General features: G+C 32.6%; 1 protein-coding gene across 1 annotated transcript; it reads left to right on the top strand.

The window, feature by feature from the left end:
- The first annotated feature begins 17,260 nt into the window (after positions 1-17,260).
- On the top strand, positions 17,261-19,985 carry LOC105788426 (pentatricopeptide repeat-containing protein At5g61400). The gene has a single exon (XM_012615328.2). It carries the CDS (start codon positions 17,470-17,472, stop codon positions 19,501-19,503), a length of 2,034 nt encoding a protein of 677 aa, XP_012470782.1. The 5' UTR covers positions 17,261-17,469; the 3' UTR covers positions 19,504-19,985.
- The last annotated feature ends 2,339 nt before the right edge of the window (positions 19,986-22,324 follow it).

The raw sequence follows: 22,324 nt of genomic DNA, 5'->3' as shown, positions 1-22,324 counted from the left end.
ACGTCATGACATTTTTTTGGTAAATGAATAGTATTTAACTCGTAATAACGAGAAATTAATTCAGTAAAATCTGGTAATGCCTCGTACCCTATTCCGAAAACGAATACGAGTAGGGGGTATTACAGATAAGGTTTTATTGAAATTTTGACAAATTTTAAAGGTTAAAATGGTAAATAAATAATAAAAAATTAAGTAAAGAAATATGATACAAAGTCATCATCATCTTCTTCCTTTCATTTGTTTCAACCAAAAATCACCATTATTATAGGGTTTGAGCATTCAGCTAGGCTTTCATCTTGCATATAAGTAATTTCGAGTACCATTTTGAATGATTTTTATGTTTTTGAGTTTGTTTTAGCTTAATCTAGCTAGCCCGAGGTTTAATTTGTAAAAATGTTAAAGGTTGAGGGACTTGCCATGGATTTTTTTGGATAGGTTTTGATGTTAGTTGATGAATTATTTATCTTTGCTGTAAAATAAACGTGTTTTGTTAAATGATTTTTGATGAATTTTGGAATTAGGGATTAAATTGTTAAAGGTGTAAATCTGTAGGTTTTATTGTGAATTTTTTATAAATATGAGTTGCTTTAAGGTCTTTTGTAACATTGGTTAACATGGATTTAGGTTAACATGGTTAGATTTTAAGTTATGAGCTTAAGGACTAAATTATGAAAAGTTAAAATGTTAAGGGCAAATTTGTAATTTTTCATAAATATGAGTTATGGATTAAATTGAATTTTATAAGTACTTATTGAATGAAATTATTTATTTAGATCAAGATAAATCACAATTGGACCTAAATTGAGGAAAAGCTAAAGCTTCGGACTAGTTTAACTATATTACTACGCCCTAGTTATCGAGGTAAGTTCGTATGAACCATAATCGTTTTAATGTTATTCAAATTGAATGTTTACTAAGTTGTTTTAATGTAAATGAATTAATATATGAATGAAATCATACTATTATGAATTGACATATATCAAATCCCGGTTGAACCTTAAGAATTCTTAAGATACAAATGACATGTCATTAGGGATTTCATGTTTCAGGTGTTGGTCTTGAATGTCCTCTCGATGGCTGAGGTCCTGTATTTGTTACGGATTCTCCACAGCTCGTGTGAGTAGCATCATGTAGATTACATTTTGACCCACAGCTTGTATGAACAGGTCCATTTCACAGCTCGTGTGAGAATTGATGTAAAGGAAAGGTTACGGTTATATGTAAAGGCACACTATGTGTGAGCATTCCTGAGTATTTGATGTAATTCTAGACGGTTCAACGGGTAAGAAAATGAAACGAAATGGTGAGAATGTAAATGGATTGAATCATAACATTATGAAAAGGATTTATAAGCCAAATGATGTATTTATCTATGGAAATTTACTCATCTTATGATTGATTTCATTTGTATTTTAGAAAAGTACACTAACTTGTGAATTTGATGATGTTATATAGACTTTATTAAGCTTATGGCATTGGTAATGATTTATACTTAATCTATGAATTGTAAAATTGACTTGGTAAGTTATGTTTAAGTTTATACGAGCTTACTAAGAACTCGTTGCTTACGTAGTTGTTTTTCCTTTGTTTTATAGATTATTGGAAGCTTGATCGGTTTGGAAACTCATCGGAGACTTATCACACTATTCAGCAATCAATTCGACAATTTTTGAATATTTTGGCCAAGGTTAATGATGGCATGTATAGGTCTTTTGTATTGATGGCTCATGGATGTATAAAATGGATGATTTAGTATGCTTATGTCTTTGAAGTTTATGTTTATTTGATGGACTTGTAATGCTTGTTAAGTAAAATCATCTTGAACTACTTTTAGGTAATTAAAAAACATGGTATTTTGGTATGATTGTGATGGCTTGAGAATGATCATTTGTGACTTGTTTGGTACATATTTGATCTAAGTCATTATGCTTGGGAATATGCATATTGGTTTGTTTTGGTAGATGATGTTTTTAGATACAAATGTGGTGCCTTTGAATGGCATATTGGTTAGGTGATTTAGGTTGTTTGAATTGGCATGACTATGTGTATTTGAATGATGTTTATGTCCCTTGAAAGTGTGCACAAATGGATTGGTTAATTATGCGTGAATTGGTTATGAAGTGGCTCGATTTTAGGTAAAATTTTGGGTTCACACGACCTGGGACATGGGCTATCACATGGCTGTGTGTCATTTGAGAGTTTCTTAGAGTTCAAGTCAGAGAGTTACACGACCTAGCACACGGCTTGGCACACGGGCTTGTGGGGCGACTCAGTGAGTTACATGAGTGAGGACATGGGCTGGGACACGGCCGTGTGTCCCTTGTTCGAAAGTTACACAGCCTGGGGTGATTTCACACGGCCTGGGACCCCTGTTTCCAATTTTTTCAACTTTTTCTTAAACTTTCCGTTTTATTTCAAATTAGTCCTGAATTGCTTCTAAGCTATATTTAGGGCCTCGAGGGATCGATTTAGAGATAGAATGCATGTGATTGAATGGATTATGATATGTTTAATTTATTTAAATATTATGATGTTAAATGTTTTTGATTGTACAGTAATGCTCTGTAACCCTAATTCGACAACGAAAATGGGTTAGGAGTGTTACAAGTACCCTAAGTGTAGTTTTTACGTTTACGTACACTTGTAATTTTTCAAAAAAAAATTGGTTAATAAAACTATTCATGAATGACATTAATACTTTATATATTGTCCTCACATTAATGTGGGCAAGCCACATGATCTGCAGTAAAACTGCAACTAATAACATTGATGTGGACAAGCCACCACTGAATTGTAGATATACTACCACTGCTTTCACCTTTCACAAAATCCCACCCTATGCATGTGATATGACGATTTTCACTTATAACACCTATAGATCACTCATACACTTATGCATGTAAACATGCCCTCATAATCACTTATCACATAATAATCACTTTTAACATGTTTAACATGCTTTTCACAATAGATCATAGATCTTGATTTGTCATACATATATACACATAAATCACACATTTTTAAATCATCACATATAACACATGAGCCATACATCACATATCATGAGCATGAGATATACACAAATATCATAACTACAATCATAAGCATATCACTTTTCATGTAAATCATAGATCCACTTGGTTAGAACAATTACTTGGTATCCATATCGATAAGTTATACAACTCTTCATAAATATTTAGTATATTCATATATTTTAATATAATTAATTTCTTTATAATAAAATGTCGATGTCACACAAACAAATAGCATTGATCCATACCTTAGATTGTAGATCAGAATTGCCTCAACCGTTATTTACGGTTTCACTCGATCTATCTCGCAAGACGATCTATCACATAAGTAACATGTATTAGTGTGGATCTTTGAAAATGTTTTGTCACTTAAGAGATCTATCACTAATAGTCTTAACATCACTTACCCCAAGATCTAAGACTCTCGAAAAGAGGATTTCTATGATTATTGTTCAGTCCTTCAAAACGATACAAAGAAATATTAGTACTATAGTTCATAAATAAATAACAATAATAAATCTAGAAGCTTATGATTGCATAGTGGATCTCATATTCTACATATTTAATCTTAAATACTAGTTTTTCAAATAATTATTTGAATGTATTTACTAAGCATTTATATCACCATTCTTTTGAAAGTCATGAGTAAGGGTTGGGAAAATATATATTTGATCTCTTCAAAAGTTTCAACAATAATCATAACAAACTTTAATCATGATCCTCTATAAAAATACAAATAGGTATTTTTATCAATTTATAATCCTTTTCAACTACTAAGTCAAATTTACCACATATTTTCAATTATTTCAATTCATATAAATGAAAAATTTCCGATAATTTCAATATGCTTCGGCATTCTAAATCTTTCAAGAATTTTAATATAAACTTTCTGTATGGTGATTCATAAAAGGTTGTAACAACAACTATTAGATGTAAGTTAAATCTTTTCGACTCGTCGTTAATAATATATCTAAAGATTATTATATCCACCACAAAAGAATATTATGTCTTTTTATAATCAATGCCAAGACTTAGCAAATGCTTCATATTTTATTCTTTTTTGCAAAACTACTTCATTTGTACTCTTATTGGCTTTATACCTTTAGATATTTTATTTTGTTTGTTGCGTCTTTCTATTTTGACCAATTTATTCCATATTTATATTTCTCAATAGATTTATTCAAGACACTCCTTTTATTTCATTGTCGACCACTTTTACTATTGGTTCGACATTTTCTCGAATTGACATAACTTATCAAGATTTATTTATTTTTAATATTTAAATCTTCAATTTTGGGTGCCTGACTCTCTTTTGGAGTTTTAATTATTAGTAATGTCTTGGGTCTCTTCTAGAGCACCCACCTTGACTATATGACCATCTAGATTTATTCTTTTCTTTTATGAGAATTTTCATATTTGGAACTTGTAATGAGTTGTCCTTGTTGAACTTATGGTTAAATTACTTTCCCCCTAACTTATTACACGTTATTATTTCTCTCCCTCTAATGTCGGGAAAACTATCGAATCAAAATAGTAATCACAAATCATGTCATAATTGAATCTCTAAAATATTTAAAACATATAATAATACAAGGAGACTCGTAATTAATATATATTCCCAATTTTCTTTGAGAATTCACTCATCTTTGTGCGTTGTGGTGGATCAATTGGAATATTTACGCACACACAAAAGTTCAAAGATGAGAAATATTTAGCTCTTTACCAAAAACCAATTGTAATGAGGAGTATTTATAACTTTTTGGCTTGATGCGTACAACACGTAAATCAACATAATCTCATGTTGAAATAGGAAGTTTAGTTCTCATAAGCAATGGTTTAAATATTAAATAGAGATGTTCAATCAATAATTTCTCTAAGCCATTATGCATAAAATAACAAACTTTTACAAAAAAACTCAACCTCGCTTAATAAAAGATTGAGATATAAACTCTTAGTATTAACAAGATGAATTGTCTTAATTGCATGATCTAAAATTAATTATTTAAACAAGTAATCTTGTAAACAATAGGTTGCAAGTTGATAACACATACGTGATTGTCGAAACCAACTTTTATTTTGGAAAAAAACAAAAATTAGTTGTCGACTTTAAAAAAAAAAATTGGGAGTCGCCACCAATCTTTTATTAAGGTGTGATTGAATCACCTAAAAAATTGCTTTGGTTTACGAGTTTTAGAAAAATGGATCCGGGAGTCGGTTACGTACGAGGAAGGATTAGCACCCTCGTAACGCCCAAAATTGGTACATAGTTAATTAATTAGTGTCTTAATGTCGAAAATTTAAAAATATGGTCCTTAATAAAAACTTAAAAAACGTTACTTATTAAGACTCTTATCATTTCGGAGAAAGAAAATGTCACACCCAATGCGTTAGGGCACGACATTCTAATTCCTCAAAAATGAATTAGTCCAAAATACTCGTGTAATAAAATTTAAAAGAATATTCATTTGTTTAAGATTTATAAAGAAATCGCGGCCCAATATGTTAGGATACAACATATTAAATTCCCGACAACAAGCTTTTCATTTTATTTTTTGATTAATGAGCAATTCTCGATTGTTAGATTTAATGAAGAAAATTGGAACCCAATACATTAGGGCTCAATTTCCTTGAAAATCCTAAATACGAGTATTATCTCTATTTTGAAAAATCGAGTAAAAAATGATGTAATGCTACATTAAGTGTAAAATACAATAATAAATACAACAATGGCATAGAAATAAACGAAATTAATGTACATAAAAAACAACGACATGTAAAGTATCAAATGAACAAAATATAAATGAAAACATAAATCAATAAGCAAATGAAGGAAATAAACAAAAAATATAAAGAGAAAAAAAGGTACAAAATATATACATGAAATTATAAAGAATAAAAGACATACACATGGGTTTACATATAAAATTTTGGACTATAGAATTTATAACAATATATATAATGCATTTATGAAAATAAAGAAAAATATATAAATATACATATATATATTATAACATATGTGTTGAAAATATAAGTTTGTATTTAAGCAAATAAAAACATAGACATGTATGTATATATATATATATATATATTCATTAGAAAATATATAAATACATACATGTACATATATACAAAAGTAAAAAAAATTTGAAACTAAATATAAAAGTATATATATGTATATAAAAGTTAGGAAGTAAAATAAAAATAAAACATATGTATAAAATATACATAAGCATACGATACTATATATAAAACAATATATATATATATATATATATTACATAAAAACGATGCATGCGTATGAATATAAAAATAAAATAATAATCATAATAATAAATAATAATAATAATGATACAAGATTAATGATGCCACATAATAGTATTAATAATATTAAAATAATTAATTTACTAAAATAAATAAAATAACAAATAGAGGATTAAATAGCATCAATAATCAAAGACCAATGAATTTAAAACAAAGAGTATAAAATAAAAAATATATAAGGCCAAATAAAATGTAAACAAATTTGAAAATAAATAATAAGGGAAAAAGAGATTTGAAATCAACAATATACAAATCAATAAATAAATTATACACAAATCAACAAAATAAGAACGCAAGAGAGAGAAATTTGAGGAAATACTCTTAAGAATTATTATTACTCCCCCCTTCCAGCCTTTACAATGAAGGGAGAGGCATCTATTTATAGTTGAGCCTCCCCAAATCCAACAGTACAGATTAATTACATCAACGGCTAAGATTAAAAGGTATCTACAAATTAAATCTCTAAGATTACAAAATCATATCTTCTAAGATTGCATATCATATCTAAGATTACATATCATATCTAAGATTGCATATCCTTGAAGATTATGTTTCCATATGCATCAAGCTTGTAGATAGACCTTCAACCTTTTCAAGTAATGGGCCATCCCGATCGGGCCAAATGATATAATTTTGGACTTTGTTTTATTATTTTGGGTTTATTATTTTTTTTATGAGCCCGGGCTAAATTGGCCTATTACAATGGTTATTTTGTAAATGCATCTACTAAAATCATATAATATCAAAACCATTCACAGGGTGGATGAATGAGCCCATATTCATTTCAGAAATGTAAGACGTTAAATCTCAACATTAGCTAGTGAGTTTCTAATAAGCAATTTTCATTGAGAACAAACAAAAAATGAGAATTCTTTAAATTAAAGAATTTTCTAGTTCTTTAATGAATGTCCATATGAATTCTCAATTAATTTTCGCATCATATATAATTCAAGATGGTCTAACTGGTCACGCCAAGTAGTAAATACATCTGTATCAGTAAACTTCTGTTTTACTTTAACATGCATTTCAATTGTACTAATAATGTCAATATAAATTGTGACAAATTGATAGTTTTACCGTCATTCATTTTACTTTGTATCCACATATAAGTACTATTGTGACAGTTACTACTGGAAATGTCTAAATCGATGTGAAGTTTATAATGCCACTAAGTCAACAAAATAAACTCTAGTAGTAGACTTTGAATCCAATCAAAATCTATTAATAGCAAATTCTGAGAGTGGATTTTATTTTCGAGGTGTACAACAGGTACATAACCAATGACTTTTCATACATAAGTTTTCCTTCTTTCAAGTTCTAATCAGTAATATTTTTCCACGTAATTTTAATTGAGAACTTATTTTTAATATTGTAGAGTTATACTTACAGTTTTTTTTAAAAAAACTTGCAACTTCAGGTGCATCCAACCATAACGAGTTTTAGATAGAATTATCATATTCTATTGCTCATAAGTAGATCTTTCACAGTAATTTTTTTTTTGCTTTCAATCCCTTAACGGGGATGATGACAAAAGAATATCACAAAGATAGTTACAGTCAATTCAATTTAATAACAAGAGTATTCAATAACTCAATCCTCCTTTTTTTCATTTTTCAAAATAGATATATATAACAATAGTGATTCATATGAAATATAATTTTTCTTCATTCCCAATCTCAATATGATATCCATTATAATGAATATATTTTAAAACCAATGGATTAACCATCACAAGATATTAATGTATTAGCTCCTCTAGAGCTTTCAACTAAATTTGTACTATCAAATATTTGAATGATATTTGTTTGTTTCAATACCAAATAAGATAAATATTTTCTATCTGTAATGATAGAATTCATTACTACATTCTCGTATCATTTCTTAAAGAATATTAACAGAAACAAAATATTTTAGTGCTCCATCATTATATATTTTATTTTCTTTATGTTTGCATTCACTTCAGGGAATTCAACAAATCTAGTAGGACAGACTTCTAGTCGCCTTCATTGATTCTTTATTTCATAATCACCATCGCAAACATACGTGGATTTCAAATCAAAATCTATCTATTCATGTTGTCATGATTAGTCTCCAATTATAATAGACATAATTAATAAATAAATCATCGTAAAATATACCTGAGATTCTTTAACATCATCGTTATCACCCTGGATGAGTGGTTAAAGGCTCTAATGATTACCCATAGTGCGCAGGCCTCAATTGAAATAGCAGCAACTCTAGGAGGCAATTGACAACAGTAAATTTTGGGATATTTTTGTGACTTATGGAGAAAAACAATTAAAAGAGAATCGTGCTGGTAACGTGTTATAAAATAAATAGACAAAGAGTAAAGAACAAATAGAATGAGAGAGCAAAAGAGAAAGTGTATTTTATTGATCAATCGGAATTATCTACAATGTTTCTCCAAAGTCTATATTTATAGACATAAGAAGTATAAATGAAATAGAACTCTACTTCTAATTACTATTAAAGTTTTAAGTACATCAAAACTTATCTAAATCTTGATGGACATCCACTTACAATTTAAATATTATCCAAATTAACAAAATTTGTATCTATAAAATCGATGTTTGCAAATATTTGAATTCACACCATGAATTTACATCTTTAATCAAGTATTATATTGAAATCAACTATTCACAAAAAGAAACATATTCAAATGATAAATGTTCTAAAATTCATATCAATATTGGCTCTAAATTTATTATAAATAATAATTATAACCATAAATATATTTTTTGATACATGAGTTCAAATTTAATATTTAAATTGGTATTTTTTTTATCGGAATTTGACTTCTATCATACATTTTAGTCATTTTTAATTCTTTTAAGATTAAACAATATGGGCAAGCATTCACTTGTGTCTTTGATTCAACATGTTTTCAGTTCCTTTACATCATACTCAACAATGACTGTTTATCTAATATTTTATTAAAAAGAAAAAGTTAGTTGTCTGCCTTCTGCCACGTGGTTTTTATTTTCTTTGCCTTTTGCTGGGTTTGTTTGTTTTTAGATAGATTTTTCATTTTCTTGCGCAGTAACAATGTCGTTTTCCACTGATTTCATCAATGGTAGATAATATTGTAGGCTTCTACCTTCGTGATGATGACGATGAGGCGTGGCCAATGGCCTCTGAGGGTTCTGATGTCAGGTCTGGGTTTGAGTTTTGTCTCGTTGGTTATTTCCTTACGACCAGTGTAATCCATTTTGAAGCAATGCGAACGACTATGGCAAATCTAAGGCACCCAATTTGGGGTATTACAATTTTTGATTTGTGCAAAAAATGGTTTCTGTTTCATTTTTATGCGAAAATAGATATTGAACAGGTTCTCCAAGGTAGTCCCTGGACTTTTAATAATCATTTGCTTGTGTTCCACCGTCTGTTGCTAGAGGAGGATCCTCTTCAAGTGCCCTTTGTTTTGTTGATTTTTGGATGCAAGCTCATCATGTCTCTCTTGCATACTATTATGAAGATCTGGCTAGGCAATTTGGGAATTTCCTTGGGACTTTTTTCACATTTGATTCTACCAATTTTAATTTTGGTTCTCATCACTCCTTGTGGGTTCCCGTAAAATTGGATGTCCAAATTCCTCTGAAGCGAAAGAAATGTCTTGCTTTGTCTTCTTAACAGAGGGTCTATGCCCAATTTCAGTATGAACAATTTCTGCTTTTTTGATTCCTCTATGGAAAATTGGGACACAGTGAAAACTTCTGCGCTGTTCAGTTGGCTATTTGCATGAAATATGTCCCTTTGGGTTGGGATATTTCTTTGTGTACACAACCCCACCGTCGATAACCCCAACTTAGTGTTTGGTTACGTTCTGCACTAGAGGAACGAGGATTAAATTTGGGCAAGGGTTCTAGTTTTCATGGTACACATCTTTCAACTGTTTCTACTTAAACCTTTGTGAAAGAAGTTAGCAATACGTTGGTCTCACCTTAGATAAGTCCCGTTCTGAGGGAATTCCGGCTAGGTCTAATGATGCAAATGATCGGTGTGTAGTCATGGTTGAATTCGCACAACAACATTCCTCGCCTATGGTTGGTTTGGATGGGAAGAAACGAGCTCGGTTCTCTTCTACAGTCTCTGTTGTTGCTACAGATTTGGATTCGACACAAACTCCTTCAACTTTTGATGTGGCTAGCTCTGCTACATAGGGCAGCCGATCATTATGAATCAGATCAGTTGGAACGTTTGTGGTTTAGAGAATCCATGAAAAGTTCGTCGTGTGCAACATACACTGTGTAAATACAATCCCTGGATACTCTTTCTTATGGAGACAAAACTTGACACTCAATGAATGGATCGGATGTGTCGTCGGTTTGGTTTTCTCTATGGTATAGATATTTCGAATTTTGCTAGTAGGGGTAGAATTTCGTTGGGTTGGAAATCGGGTTGTCAGTTTTAGTTGCAGAGTTATTTGGGTCCCCATATTGATGTGGTTGTTATTGATGATGTTACTGGGTCGAGTTGAAGATTTACGGGGTTTTATGAGTCTCTGGTGGAACAGGACAGAGTTGACTCCTAGCGTTTACTTCAGGATTTAGGGAGACATTCTGTTTTGCCATGGATGGTGGTTGATGATTTCAACGAGATTGCTGATACCTTTGAGAAGTGAGGGGGCGCCTTCACTATTATTGCCAAATGGAGGCCTTTTGTTCAGTTTTGGATAATTGTGAGCTTCATGATCTGAGTTTTGAGGGGCGTTGGTTCATTTGGGAACGGGGTCAGTTTTCAAACACTAACATCCGGGAGTGATTGGAAGGTTGTGTGGTTACTCTTTTATGGAGGGTTCATTTTCCTACTTCGAGGGTTTTTGATGCTCCTCATTTTGTTTCTGGTCATTGTCTTTTGGTTATTATAGATGTTACTTCACTTTCGCGGGTTGTTTCTAGACAACTGGATACAATGTTTTGTTTTGAGTCTCATTGGGGATTTAAGTCTTCTTGTGAATACGAGATCAAAAGGGTATGGACTTCAAGTATAAGGTCAGTTTTGATTCGGTTGGGTTCGTTAGGGGTTGTTTTGTCTACTTGGGTCCAAACACTTCATAATCATAGGCATCGATTTGTTCAATAGACTACGGCTCAGTTGAAACGAGACATCAGGCTAATCCCTTCGATGACATCTTGGCCGAGATCACTGAAGTAAAATTGACTCTCAATATAGAGGCTGATAGAGAGGATTTGTTTTGGGGCCAAAAGGCATGGGTGAATTAGTTGCGCTATGGTGATCGTAGCACATCATTCTACCTCAAGTTTTCCACTTTTCGAAAGCATCTGAACTCGGTATCTTCTTTGGTGGATGATGATGGTCGTACTTGTTCAGACATAGATGCTATGTTTGGGGTTGCCGCTAGATATTTTCAAGGCTTTTTTACTTCTTCTAGATTGGAGAATTTTGATAATTTTTTGGAGGGAATTAAGGTGTGTATTACTCATTTGATAAGTGGGATTTTGCTCTCTAATTTTACATTTCAGGAGATTAGGTCGGCCATTGACGGGATGTCTCATTTGAAAGCCCTGGGCAGGGATAGATTCTCGGCTTTGTTCTTTCAGAATTATTAACATATCATTGGCATTAATGCCACAAATTATTGTTTACGTGTGCTTCAAAGGGAGCTTCCTCTTTCTGATATCAATGCCATAAATCTCATTCTCCTTCCTAAGGTGCGCAACCCTATGCAAATGTCACAATTCTGCCCAATTTGTCTCTGTTCTATCCTGTACAAGATCATTTCTACAGTTATGGTGAACAAGTTTAAAAAGGTTTTGTCTGTCTGTATTGACGAGGCGTAGAGTGCGTTTGTTCCTGGTTGTTTTATCACTGAAAACTTCCTTATCGCTTATGAGGTGCTACATTCTTTTAAGCACAAGCACCATGGGGTTGTAGGCTCTTTTTCACTTAAGCTTGACATGAGTAAAGCCTACGATCACGTCGAGTGGGATTTTTTGGAGGCTATCATGTTACGTATGGGATTCAATTCGAAATGGGTTTCCTTGATCATGGCTTGTATCCTTACGGTTTCTTATTTCGTGGTTCTCAATGGACATTGAGGAGATTATTTTCAACCAACACGACGACTCCATCAGGGGGATGCCTTGAGTCCATTGGCAAAATAGGTCATCGTTTGACACATCTTCTTTTTGCAGATAACTGTATGATTTTCAATCTGACATCTACTAAAAGTGCTGCCACGGTCCACTCTATTTCGCAGGAATATGGGCGATGCACTAGACAGTTGGTGAATTTTGATGAATCGGCTATTTCTTTTAGCTTGAATGTGGAGCATTTTATCGATTCTAGTATCGTGTCGGTATTGGGTGTATGTAACAACCCGATTTTAACTCTAATTGGACAAAGTGATTTTGGGACCACAAATCCAAGTCAGAAAAATATTTTAATATTATTTTGTGTGTTTATTATGTGTGAATTTGCTTGTGTGAAAGTTTCGTGAATTAATTTTATTATTTGTGTGCTTAATTTGAGTAAAGGGCTTAATCGCGTAAAATAAAAATTTGATGGTTAAAATAAGAAACTGTCTAATTATTGTTGTCTTTATAATTTGGAGGCTTTATGTTGAAATTTAGCCAATATTATAAGGTAGTGGACGGCATATTGTTTTATTATATGGTTTTTATACATTAAAAATAAAAGTTAAAATAATAATATTATAATATATGTTATAATCAAATAAAAGAAAAACAAAGCCATTATCATATCATCTTCTTCCATTGTCGAAACTAGAGAAAAAATAAAAGATAAAAGCTTGTCTAGGGTTCGGCCATTGTTGAGTTAGATTAAGGTTAGTCGTTTGTTTGATTTTTGATAATTTTTACGTTTTTGTGATCGTTGCTTCGTGTTTTAGCTAGCCCATGCTTTAATTTTAGAATTTGATGGTGATTTTGAGATATGTCGTTGATGAATGTTTGAACTTTTTGTTTGTTGATGATGAAATATGAAAGATAGGTGAAAGATTAACATGTTTTGCCTTTGAATTTTTGGTGAAATTGAGTAATTAGGGCCAAATTGTAAAATTAAAATATTGAGGGATTAAAATGTAAAATAAATGAAATGTGAGGACTTGTATGAGCACTATGAATATTCGGCTCTTGTGTGGTGTGGGCAAATTTTGTATATTTTGTGTTTTATGCAATAGTAAATTGCAAAAGTGCAAATGTCAGGGACAAAATGGTAAATTGCCCATTTATGTGTTTTTGGACTAAATTGAATGTAATTATATTTAAACTAGCTTATTTTGAATATATTTAGATCAAGAACCGAAGAAATCGGAGTTGGATCGGGGAAAAACTAAAGTAGTCGATTAATCGTCTAGTTTCGACTTTTCACCGTCCGAGGTAAGTCTATTAGCTGTTTAATGTCATAAAATCAGTATATAGGTATGTATGTGCTGTATTTTGATGAATTATAATTTAAAATATGTTGGTTGAAATAATTAAAAGTATGAGTGAATTATATGTATTATTATTACATGTTCGAATCATAGGTATATACTTATATAGTCATTTGAATTTAGTTAAAGTATGAAGGTTTATAAGGATATACAATTATAAAAGTTATCGAATTTAGTTGGAGTATAAAATTTTATATTTTATATGTACAAGTTTCAATTTATACATGTATATACAAGTATAAAGTATTGGTTTAATAAAAGGTATATATATGTGTGTACTTAAGATTCGAAATAAATGAGGTTTATATTGGTATAAAACTTTGTATTGGATCTATAATATGCAAATATACATGTATATGTTCTTGTATTGAATTTAGGTATGCCATTTATACAAGTTTATATGAGGTTCGATTATGCAAATATGCATGTATATGTTCTGTAATGAGTTTAAGTATGAAATTTATATATGTATAAGGGAGGTTCGATTATGTATGTATATTCATGTAAAAGTTCTTGAATGGAATTGAGATTTTAGGCTCAGTGCCTATCAGGTTTATTGCCAGTGAAACATTTCAGACTTTAAGTCTAACAGGCTTGATGCCGGTGAAACATTTCAGACTTTACGTCTAGCAGGCTTGATGCCGGTGAAACATTTTAGACTTTAAGTCTAGCAGGCTTGACGCCGGTGAAACATTTTAGACTTTATGTCTAGCAGGCTAAGTGCCAGTGTATTGAATCAGGCTATAAGCCTAGCAGGTTTTGTGCCGGTGAATCTATTCAAATTATGTGTTTACATGTATTGGATATGTATATGATTTAGTCATATGGATTTAAAGAATTTATATATACATTTGGTCATTGTGTTTGATGAGCATATAAGCATTCGTTTATATGTATTTGATGAGTATGTATTTATATATATATATATATATATATATATATATATATATATTCAATTCTATGAAATTGTTAGGTATATTAGCATTTGGATAGATGTATGTGAGAAACTTATATATGCATTTTGGTAAGTATAAATGTATTCGGTTATATTCATTTGATGTGTATATGTATATTCGGTTATAAAATTTGTTAAGTATATATATATGTTCGATTATGCACATATGAAGTATATATGCATTCGGTTTGTGTATTTGATAATGATGTATGCATTCGTTTAGATGTAAATGATATATAAAAGTATTCGGATGTAACTTTTGATGAGTATTTAAATATACAATTGGTGGTAAGCATATTGTATATACATATTTATATATTCATTGGTAAGAATTCTACAGTACATATATTTGATTATAAATAAGATGATTATGAGTAGCAAATATTCAAATGGTAACATATGTGGTATTTGCGAGTTCAAAAAGTTTAATTATGAATTTATATGATTCTTATTTTTATATATTTTTTAATTATGCTATAGACTTACTAAGCTATGTCAGCTTACTTTGTTTGTTTACGTCTATCTATTTTATAGATCAAAAATCAAGCTTCAAGCTCAGGGATCGTCAGCAAGTTCATCACCCTATCTATTGTCTCGGTATTTAAAATATTTAAATTCTAACTATGGCATGTACAGACTAGATAAATGTTTTGAAGGTAGTATTTTTTTATATTGTATATAAATATAATAGCCATACTAAAATGGTTTATTTCCTTATGGATTTGCTAGTTTGTAATGTCTTTATTAGTTGGATTATAATGTCTTTGTTTATTAAAAATGGTTAGAAGAGAAGTTTAACATTTTACATATTTAATATTAGACTAAGTTTATTATATATAAATAATATATACAATGTATATGTATTGATTTTGAGATAGTTGTGTTTTGTTCAGTAATGCCTCGTAACCTTAATTCGGCGACGGATACGGGTTAGGGGTGTTACCGTGTATGCACTGTCCATCAGATGGATAAATATTTGGGAATTCCCCCAATGGTTGGAAGGAGTAAGTGAGAGAATTTCTAGCATTTAAGGACCAGTTTCGTCGGTGTGTTGATAGTTGGAATTTCTGTTACTTATCTCAGGGTGGTCAGGGTGTTTTTGTACGTTTTGTTTTGTAAGCAATTCCAATGTATGCAATGAATGTTTTTTTTTATTTCCTTCTTCCATTTGTCGCGCACTTGAAGTTATTATGAGTAGGTTTTGGTGGCAAAAATCAGGGAGTCGTTGGGGAATTCATTGGTGTTCTTGGTCTTCGTTAAGCGCAACTAAGTGTGATGGGGGTATGGGCTTTCGTGATTTGGCTTAGTTTAATATTGCACTTCTGCCTAACCAGGGTTGGCGCTTTTTAGCAGATCCGGATTGTCTTATGAGTTGGGTTTTAAAAGCACATTACTTTCTTAATGTTTATTTTTTTAGAGCGGGTATAAGGTCTCGCCCTTTTTATACTTAGCACAATATCTAGTGCTCTTGAGGTCTGTTAAAAAAGGGCCTTGGTTGGCGAATGGACAATGGTGACTCCATCTCCATCTGGAACAACATTTGGCTCCCAAGTAAAGTTTCATGTCGTATCGTACACTCATCTGTTAATACTAATGTTACTTGGGTGAGTGATTTGATGTTACAAGATTCGATCCAGTGGAATCATACCTTGGTCTATGAGTTACTTTTGGTTGTTAAGGCAGTTCGCATTCTTAGTATTCCTCTCTCTTGTTTGGATGGTGATGATTTGGTGGTCTGGAAAGGCGATCCAACTAGTTGTTACTTCGTTCGTAGTGGATATAGGCTGCTTCATTGGCCTATGCAACAACTCTCTATCCCTTCTAGTCTTTTCAACCCTTTGAGTTCGCGTGATTTGTTTACAAGGATATGGAAGATTTGGGTCCCTCCTAAAGTTCACATGATTGTTTAAAGATTCCTTTGCAATTATGTACCCACATTACACATCATTTACAATCGACACATCTCTACTACACAATACTGTCCTAGATGCCTTAATATACCTTAGATGCTTATTCACGTACTTTGGGAGTACCCTTTTGCCATTTTGGTTTGGAATCGACTAGACATATCCTGGGCTGATAGCTACAATGATTCAGATCTTATGAGTTGGTTGGGTTTTCTTTGTAAAGCATATACTGGGGACAATTTAGCATTCATCCTTACAACAATTTGGGCAGGTCGCACAACAGGTACCATCAGTTGCTTTTGGGGCAACATTTAAGGTTTCTTTTTCTTTTGTCTTCTATTCCTTCTTTGGTGTTTTTCTAATTGTATTGGGGTCTAATACAGTTTCTTGCTTTTGTCTTTGGATTTGGGCCTCACCCATGCGGGTTTGTTTTTCTATTTTTCTCTCTATTTTAATACAGAAAAAAAATTAAATGATATGGGCTAATTAAATTATTACATGGATAAATTAATTAATGAGGTACCATTTATGCCAAATGTCTAAATCTAATTGGTGCACATTGTCACGAAAAAAATGATCTTAAAATGTACGGGAGGAAAATTCTAATGTTTAGGGTCGAAAGGGAGGGGGGGGGGCTGACATGATTCGTAGGAGAGCCTTAGCCCATAAACATGGCGAACCCCGTTTATTGAAGAGATGCAAGAACAATGCCCCAATTTAACCTAAAATTTGAATTTATTTGGTTTTGTGTTCCATCTCAACATGGATAGCAATTTATAATTTTAGGATTCGGCCATGTAAACCTATAAACTGAAAATGTTGAAGCTATTCCCGCGTAAACAAACGCCATTTCGTTGCACCAAATACCCTTCAAACCTTTGTAAAATGGCATCTTCCTCGTCGTCATCGTCATCCCATCATCTGACAAAGGATATCCTCAACACCCAAAACCCTCACCAAGCTCTCAAGCTTTTCAATTCCAATGCCAATCTCTTAAACCCCTTGAAGAATCTCGAGCCTTATTCAGCCATCATTCACGTCATGGCCCGTGCTAAACTCTACGAGGACGCCAGGTGTTTGATAAAATACCTCATCAAAGCCCTCCATAGCTCTTTGGAACCCCACCGTGCTTGCCACTTAATTTTCAATGCCCTTAACAGATTGCAAACCTCAAAATTCACTCCCAATGTGTTTGGGTCATTAATCATTGCATTTTCCCAGATGGGTTTAATCGAAGATGCCTTGTGGGTTTATAGAAATATCAAAACTTTCCCTCAAATGCAGGCTTGTAATGCACTTTTAGATGGGTTAATTAAGTTGGGCAGGTTTGACTCCATGTGGAATCTTTACAAGGAATTGCTTTCACAGGGGTTTTTGCCTAATGTTGTTACTTATGGGGTGTTGATAAATTGTTGTTGTTGTCAAGGTGATGTTTTAAAGGCACACAACTTGTTTTATGAACTGTTGATGAAAGGAATTCCACCCAATGTTGTCGTCTACACTACTGTCATAAAGTTACTTTGTAATGAAGGTAAGATGCTGGAGGCAGAACGTATGTTTAGATTGATTAAAGAGGGTTATTTCCTTCCAAATTTGTACACTTATAATGTTTTGATGAATGGATATTTCAAGATGGATAGAGTCGAACGAGCCTTCGAAATATACAGGATGATGATCAGTGATAGGTTGGGACCAAATATTGTTACTTTTGGTATCTTGATTGATGGACTTTGTAAGGTGGGTGAACTGACGGTAGCTAGGAGCTACTTTGTTTGTATGGTTAAGTATGGTGTTTTCCCCAATATTTTTGTCTACAATTGTTTGATTGATGGCTACTGTAGGGCAGGCAATGTTTCTGAAGCAGTGGAGTTGAGCTCAGAAATGGAGAAGTTGGAAATTTTGCCTGATGTTATCACATATAGCATACTGATTAAGGGTCTTTGTACTGTTGGTAAAGTGGAGGAAGGGAGCTTTTTATTGCAGAAAATGAACAAAGATGGAGTTTTGGCTAATTCTGTGACTTACAATTCCCTCATTGATGGGTACTGTAAAGTGGGGAACATGGAGAAGGCTTTGGAGATATGCTCTCAAATGAACGAAAATGGTGTAGAACCAAATGTTATCACTTTCTCTACATTGATTGATGGTTATTGCAAGACTGGAAACATGGAAGCTGCCGTGGGATTTTACTCCGAAATGGTTATCAAAGGTCTTGTTCCGGATGTGGTGGCTTACACTGCTTTGATTAATGGGTATTGTAAAAATGGTAATATCAAGGAGGCATTCCGGCTGCATAAGGAGATGCTGGAATCAGGATTAATGCCCAATGTTTTCACGTTAAGTAGTTTAATCGATGGCCTTTGCAAGGATGGAAGAGTTTCGGAGGCTTTCAGCTTTTTCTTGGAGAAGAGTAAAGCTGGTATTGGTGGAACAGTAACTAATGAGTTTGATGGTCTATTTTGCTCCCCAAATCATGTGATGTATACAAGCTTGATTCAGGCCATGTGCAAGGAAGGCCAGGTGTTTGAAGCAAGTAAAATTTTCTCGGATTTGAGATGCAGCGGTTTGATGGTAGATGCGCCCTTGTACATTGTCATGTTAAAGGGTCATTTTCAAGCCAAGCATATGATTGATGTGATGATGTTGCTCGCGGATATGATAAAGATGGGCATCATGCCAAGCATTGCCATCGATGCGGTTATAGCCAGGGGTTATCAAGAGATTGGAGACCTTAGGTCTGCTCTAAGGTGCTCTGAGGATTTAGCTGTTCAGGGCTCGGGCATTTTGAATCAAGGGGACGAAAATGAACCTAACTATACAGTAAAAGAGGACAGTAAGATCTGTTTGTGATTAGCAATCAGTCTGGTGGGTGAATTTCTCCCTGCAGTGATGGCTCGTTCGCTCTCTGACCTTGAAGCTTGAGGTAGTGCAATATTTTTTGGCACTGCATCGGCTTGTTTGCAGCTCAGAGGAGTAGTTCTGCAATTACTTTATGGTTGCTGCCAGTGATCACTGATCATACTAGTTGAAATGTTTGGAACTGGAGAGATGCCGGACTTTTGTTGGATACTTGATGAACTGGAATCTAGGCATTACATGTATTGTTCATATCTGAAGTCCTGGATGCTGAAAGCAAGCCAGCTAAGTTGAGTTCCTTGGCTGAAGAAACATGAAGTTGTCAATGACCAAATAACTCAAATTCTTTGGTGCTACCAATGAAAATTTTGGTAAGTTTTTAGCTTTATTTAGGAGCCAAAGTGAAACAATTAAATTATTTAATGAAGAGTTGTGTTGTTTGCGCCCACAGAAACAGAAATTGCATGTGGGTAGTATTTGTGAAATAGTTGATGCTATTATGCTCTTTAAAGAAGCAAAATACTGAATTGAGTATAATTTAAAAATGAAAGGCTTATATTTGGGGGTAATATAATAAGATATAAAAAGGGTATAAAGATAAAATGGTAGTAAGATTTAAGGATAATTTTGTCATTTCCATTTGAACTAAAGTTGCCCAATTCCTAAAAAAATTGAAACAAATGCTCTCTGCTGTGTCCAACAGCAACTGGGTATTTAGATTTTAAATTATATGCCTTTGCTTTGCTTCCAACTTTTAAACAGCAAAATAAATAAATGAATATTTCAGATTAATTTCATTTTGAGTATTACTCAAATCAAACATTTTTTTTATTAATTTATAATTTATATTTAAATTAGTAAATATAAAGTTTAAAGCGTTGTTTTCTAAAAACATAACGCCTCTGTTTTAATACACACGGTTTAAAATAATCAAAGTCACGTGATTTTTGTATTAAAATAAAAATTTTACCTCATTCGGGGGACTTGTGTTTTTATAAAATACCCAAATTTCAAAAATATCATCCATATACTGCCAGACTTTTTTCTTTCTTGAATTAGGTATGTGGTTTCCAAAAGATCGGTTATTTATTCATCATGTTCACTAGTTTTTCCTCATATTAAAATATATATATATTAAATAAATTTTTTTATATTACTAATAACCAAATAAACTAATAATCCTAACAGATCTAATTCAATAAGGTCCAACTTGGGATTATTTAATTTCGATTTGGATTTTTAAAAGTTATAACATTACAAACTAAGTTTTTTTTTTTTCCTAAAATTGATCCGAACTGTTTCTTATTACCATCTCTGTTTGTTTCGTCTGACGGGTAGCATTTTCCGATCGAGAAATATCACGCAATTGAAGAAATTTGTCGTGGCATTTACAAAAAATAAGTTATTTACTTTATCCATGCCATTTTAGAGTCGTACCCACATTTCATATTTATGTTTTGTATGGGTAAATTACACTAACAATTATTTAACTTTGAGGTCACTCAGATTTTAATTCAGTCACTCAACTTTTAAAAAATAACAAAACAGTCACCACTAACTATTTTTTGTAACAGACTTTCATTTTCCACCCCCCTCTCCCATCCCTCTCCCTCTTCCCTACCATCCCTTCCCTACTCTGATTCTTTCCCTCCCACCAGTAAAAATCGCCTAAAACATTGGTTTGCAATTTGCTCTCCAACAAAAGCCTGCCATCACTTGAAAAATTGGGTCAGATCCTCTTGGGGTTAAATCTATAGCAATGCAAGGCAGTCAGCAATGGTACAGTTGACTTGCTAGTGGAGGAGCTATGGAGGTGTGATATCCTTTTTTAAACGATGTTGCAGTATAGGGTTATCAACAACTCGGGTTTTGACCCTACGAGAAGCTTCAGAATAGCTTTGGTCAGTTTGTGTAGTTTTTGGGTCCATCACCTATGGGTCTTCCATTGTTCGGTACTCGGTCCCCTTTTCTCGGGAATATGACCATTCTCCTTTTTTCTTTTTTGCAGGTCTCTTTACATCAGAGATCTGTTACCAGGTTTTGAATCCAAAAATGGGTGTTGGTTTCTTCATGGTCGAAGTTCCTTGAGAATATAGCCGCTGCTAGGTTCTGAATTTTAGAGAATCTTTTCTTCTTTTCTCGTAAAGGTTTTAGTCTGCTGGGTTTCTAGTGTTTTTGCTTAACAATGTTCATTTCTGCTTGGGCTAAGCTTTTTGTTATTTATCACCGTCTTTCGTCCATCATAGTTGGTTTTACCGAGTCTCCTACGTTTTTGAACTCAAATGTTCTACATATGATGGTTAGGTCTTTTTTTTTTCTTAGAGTGGGGGAAAGGGAAAGAATCATAGTAGGGGAAGAGAGTTAGCAAAGGGACGGTGGAGGAGAGGAAAAGAATAAAGAAGGATGGTGGGGAAAAGTGGGAGAGGTAAAGAGAATTAGAGTAGGGGAGAGATAGCGTGGAAGAGAGAGAGGGATGGGAACGAGGGATAAAAAATGGAAGTTTGTAACGAAAATGTTACGTCCGTTACATCTCTAACGGAAAATGATTAGTAATGACTATTTTGTTATTTTTTAAAAATTAAGTGACTAAATTAAAACCTGAGTGACAATTTTATCGACTACCCCAAGTTGATTGACTGTTTGTATAATTTATCTTTTTTTTATATAATTAAAATATCTTTCATATTTATTTTAAAGTCTTAAATAAGTGTTGGCATATTACATAAATATTTTAATAAAAATTAAATACCACGTCAGCCTACACTGGTTAGTGATGTATTTTTTTTTTCTTCAATTGACTAATTTTCCTCAGTAG

The sequence above is a fragment of the Gossypium raimondii genome, chromosome 2 (assembly GCF_025698545.1).
Source record: "Gossypium raimondii isolate GPD5lz chromosome 2, ASM2569854v1, whole genome shotgun sequence".
Lineage (NCBI taxonomy): Eukaryota > Viridiplantae > Streptophyta > Magnoliopsida > Malvales > Malvaceae > Gossypium > Gossypium raimondii.
The sequence above is the reverse complement of the archived record's forward strand: the minus strand, read 5'-3'. Positions and strand labels throughout refer to the sequence as shown.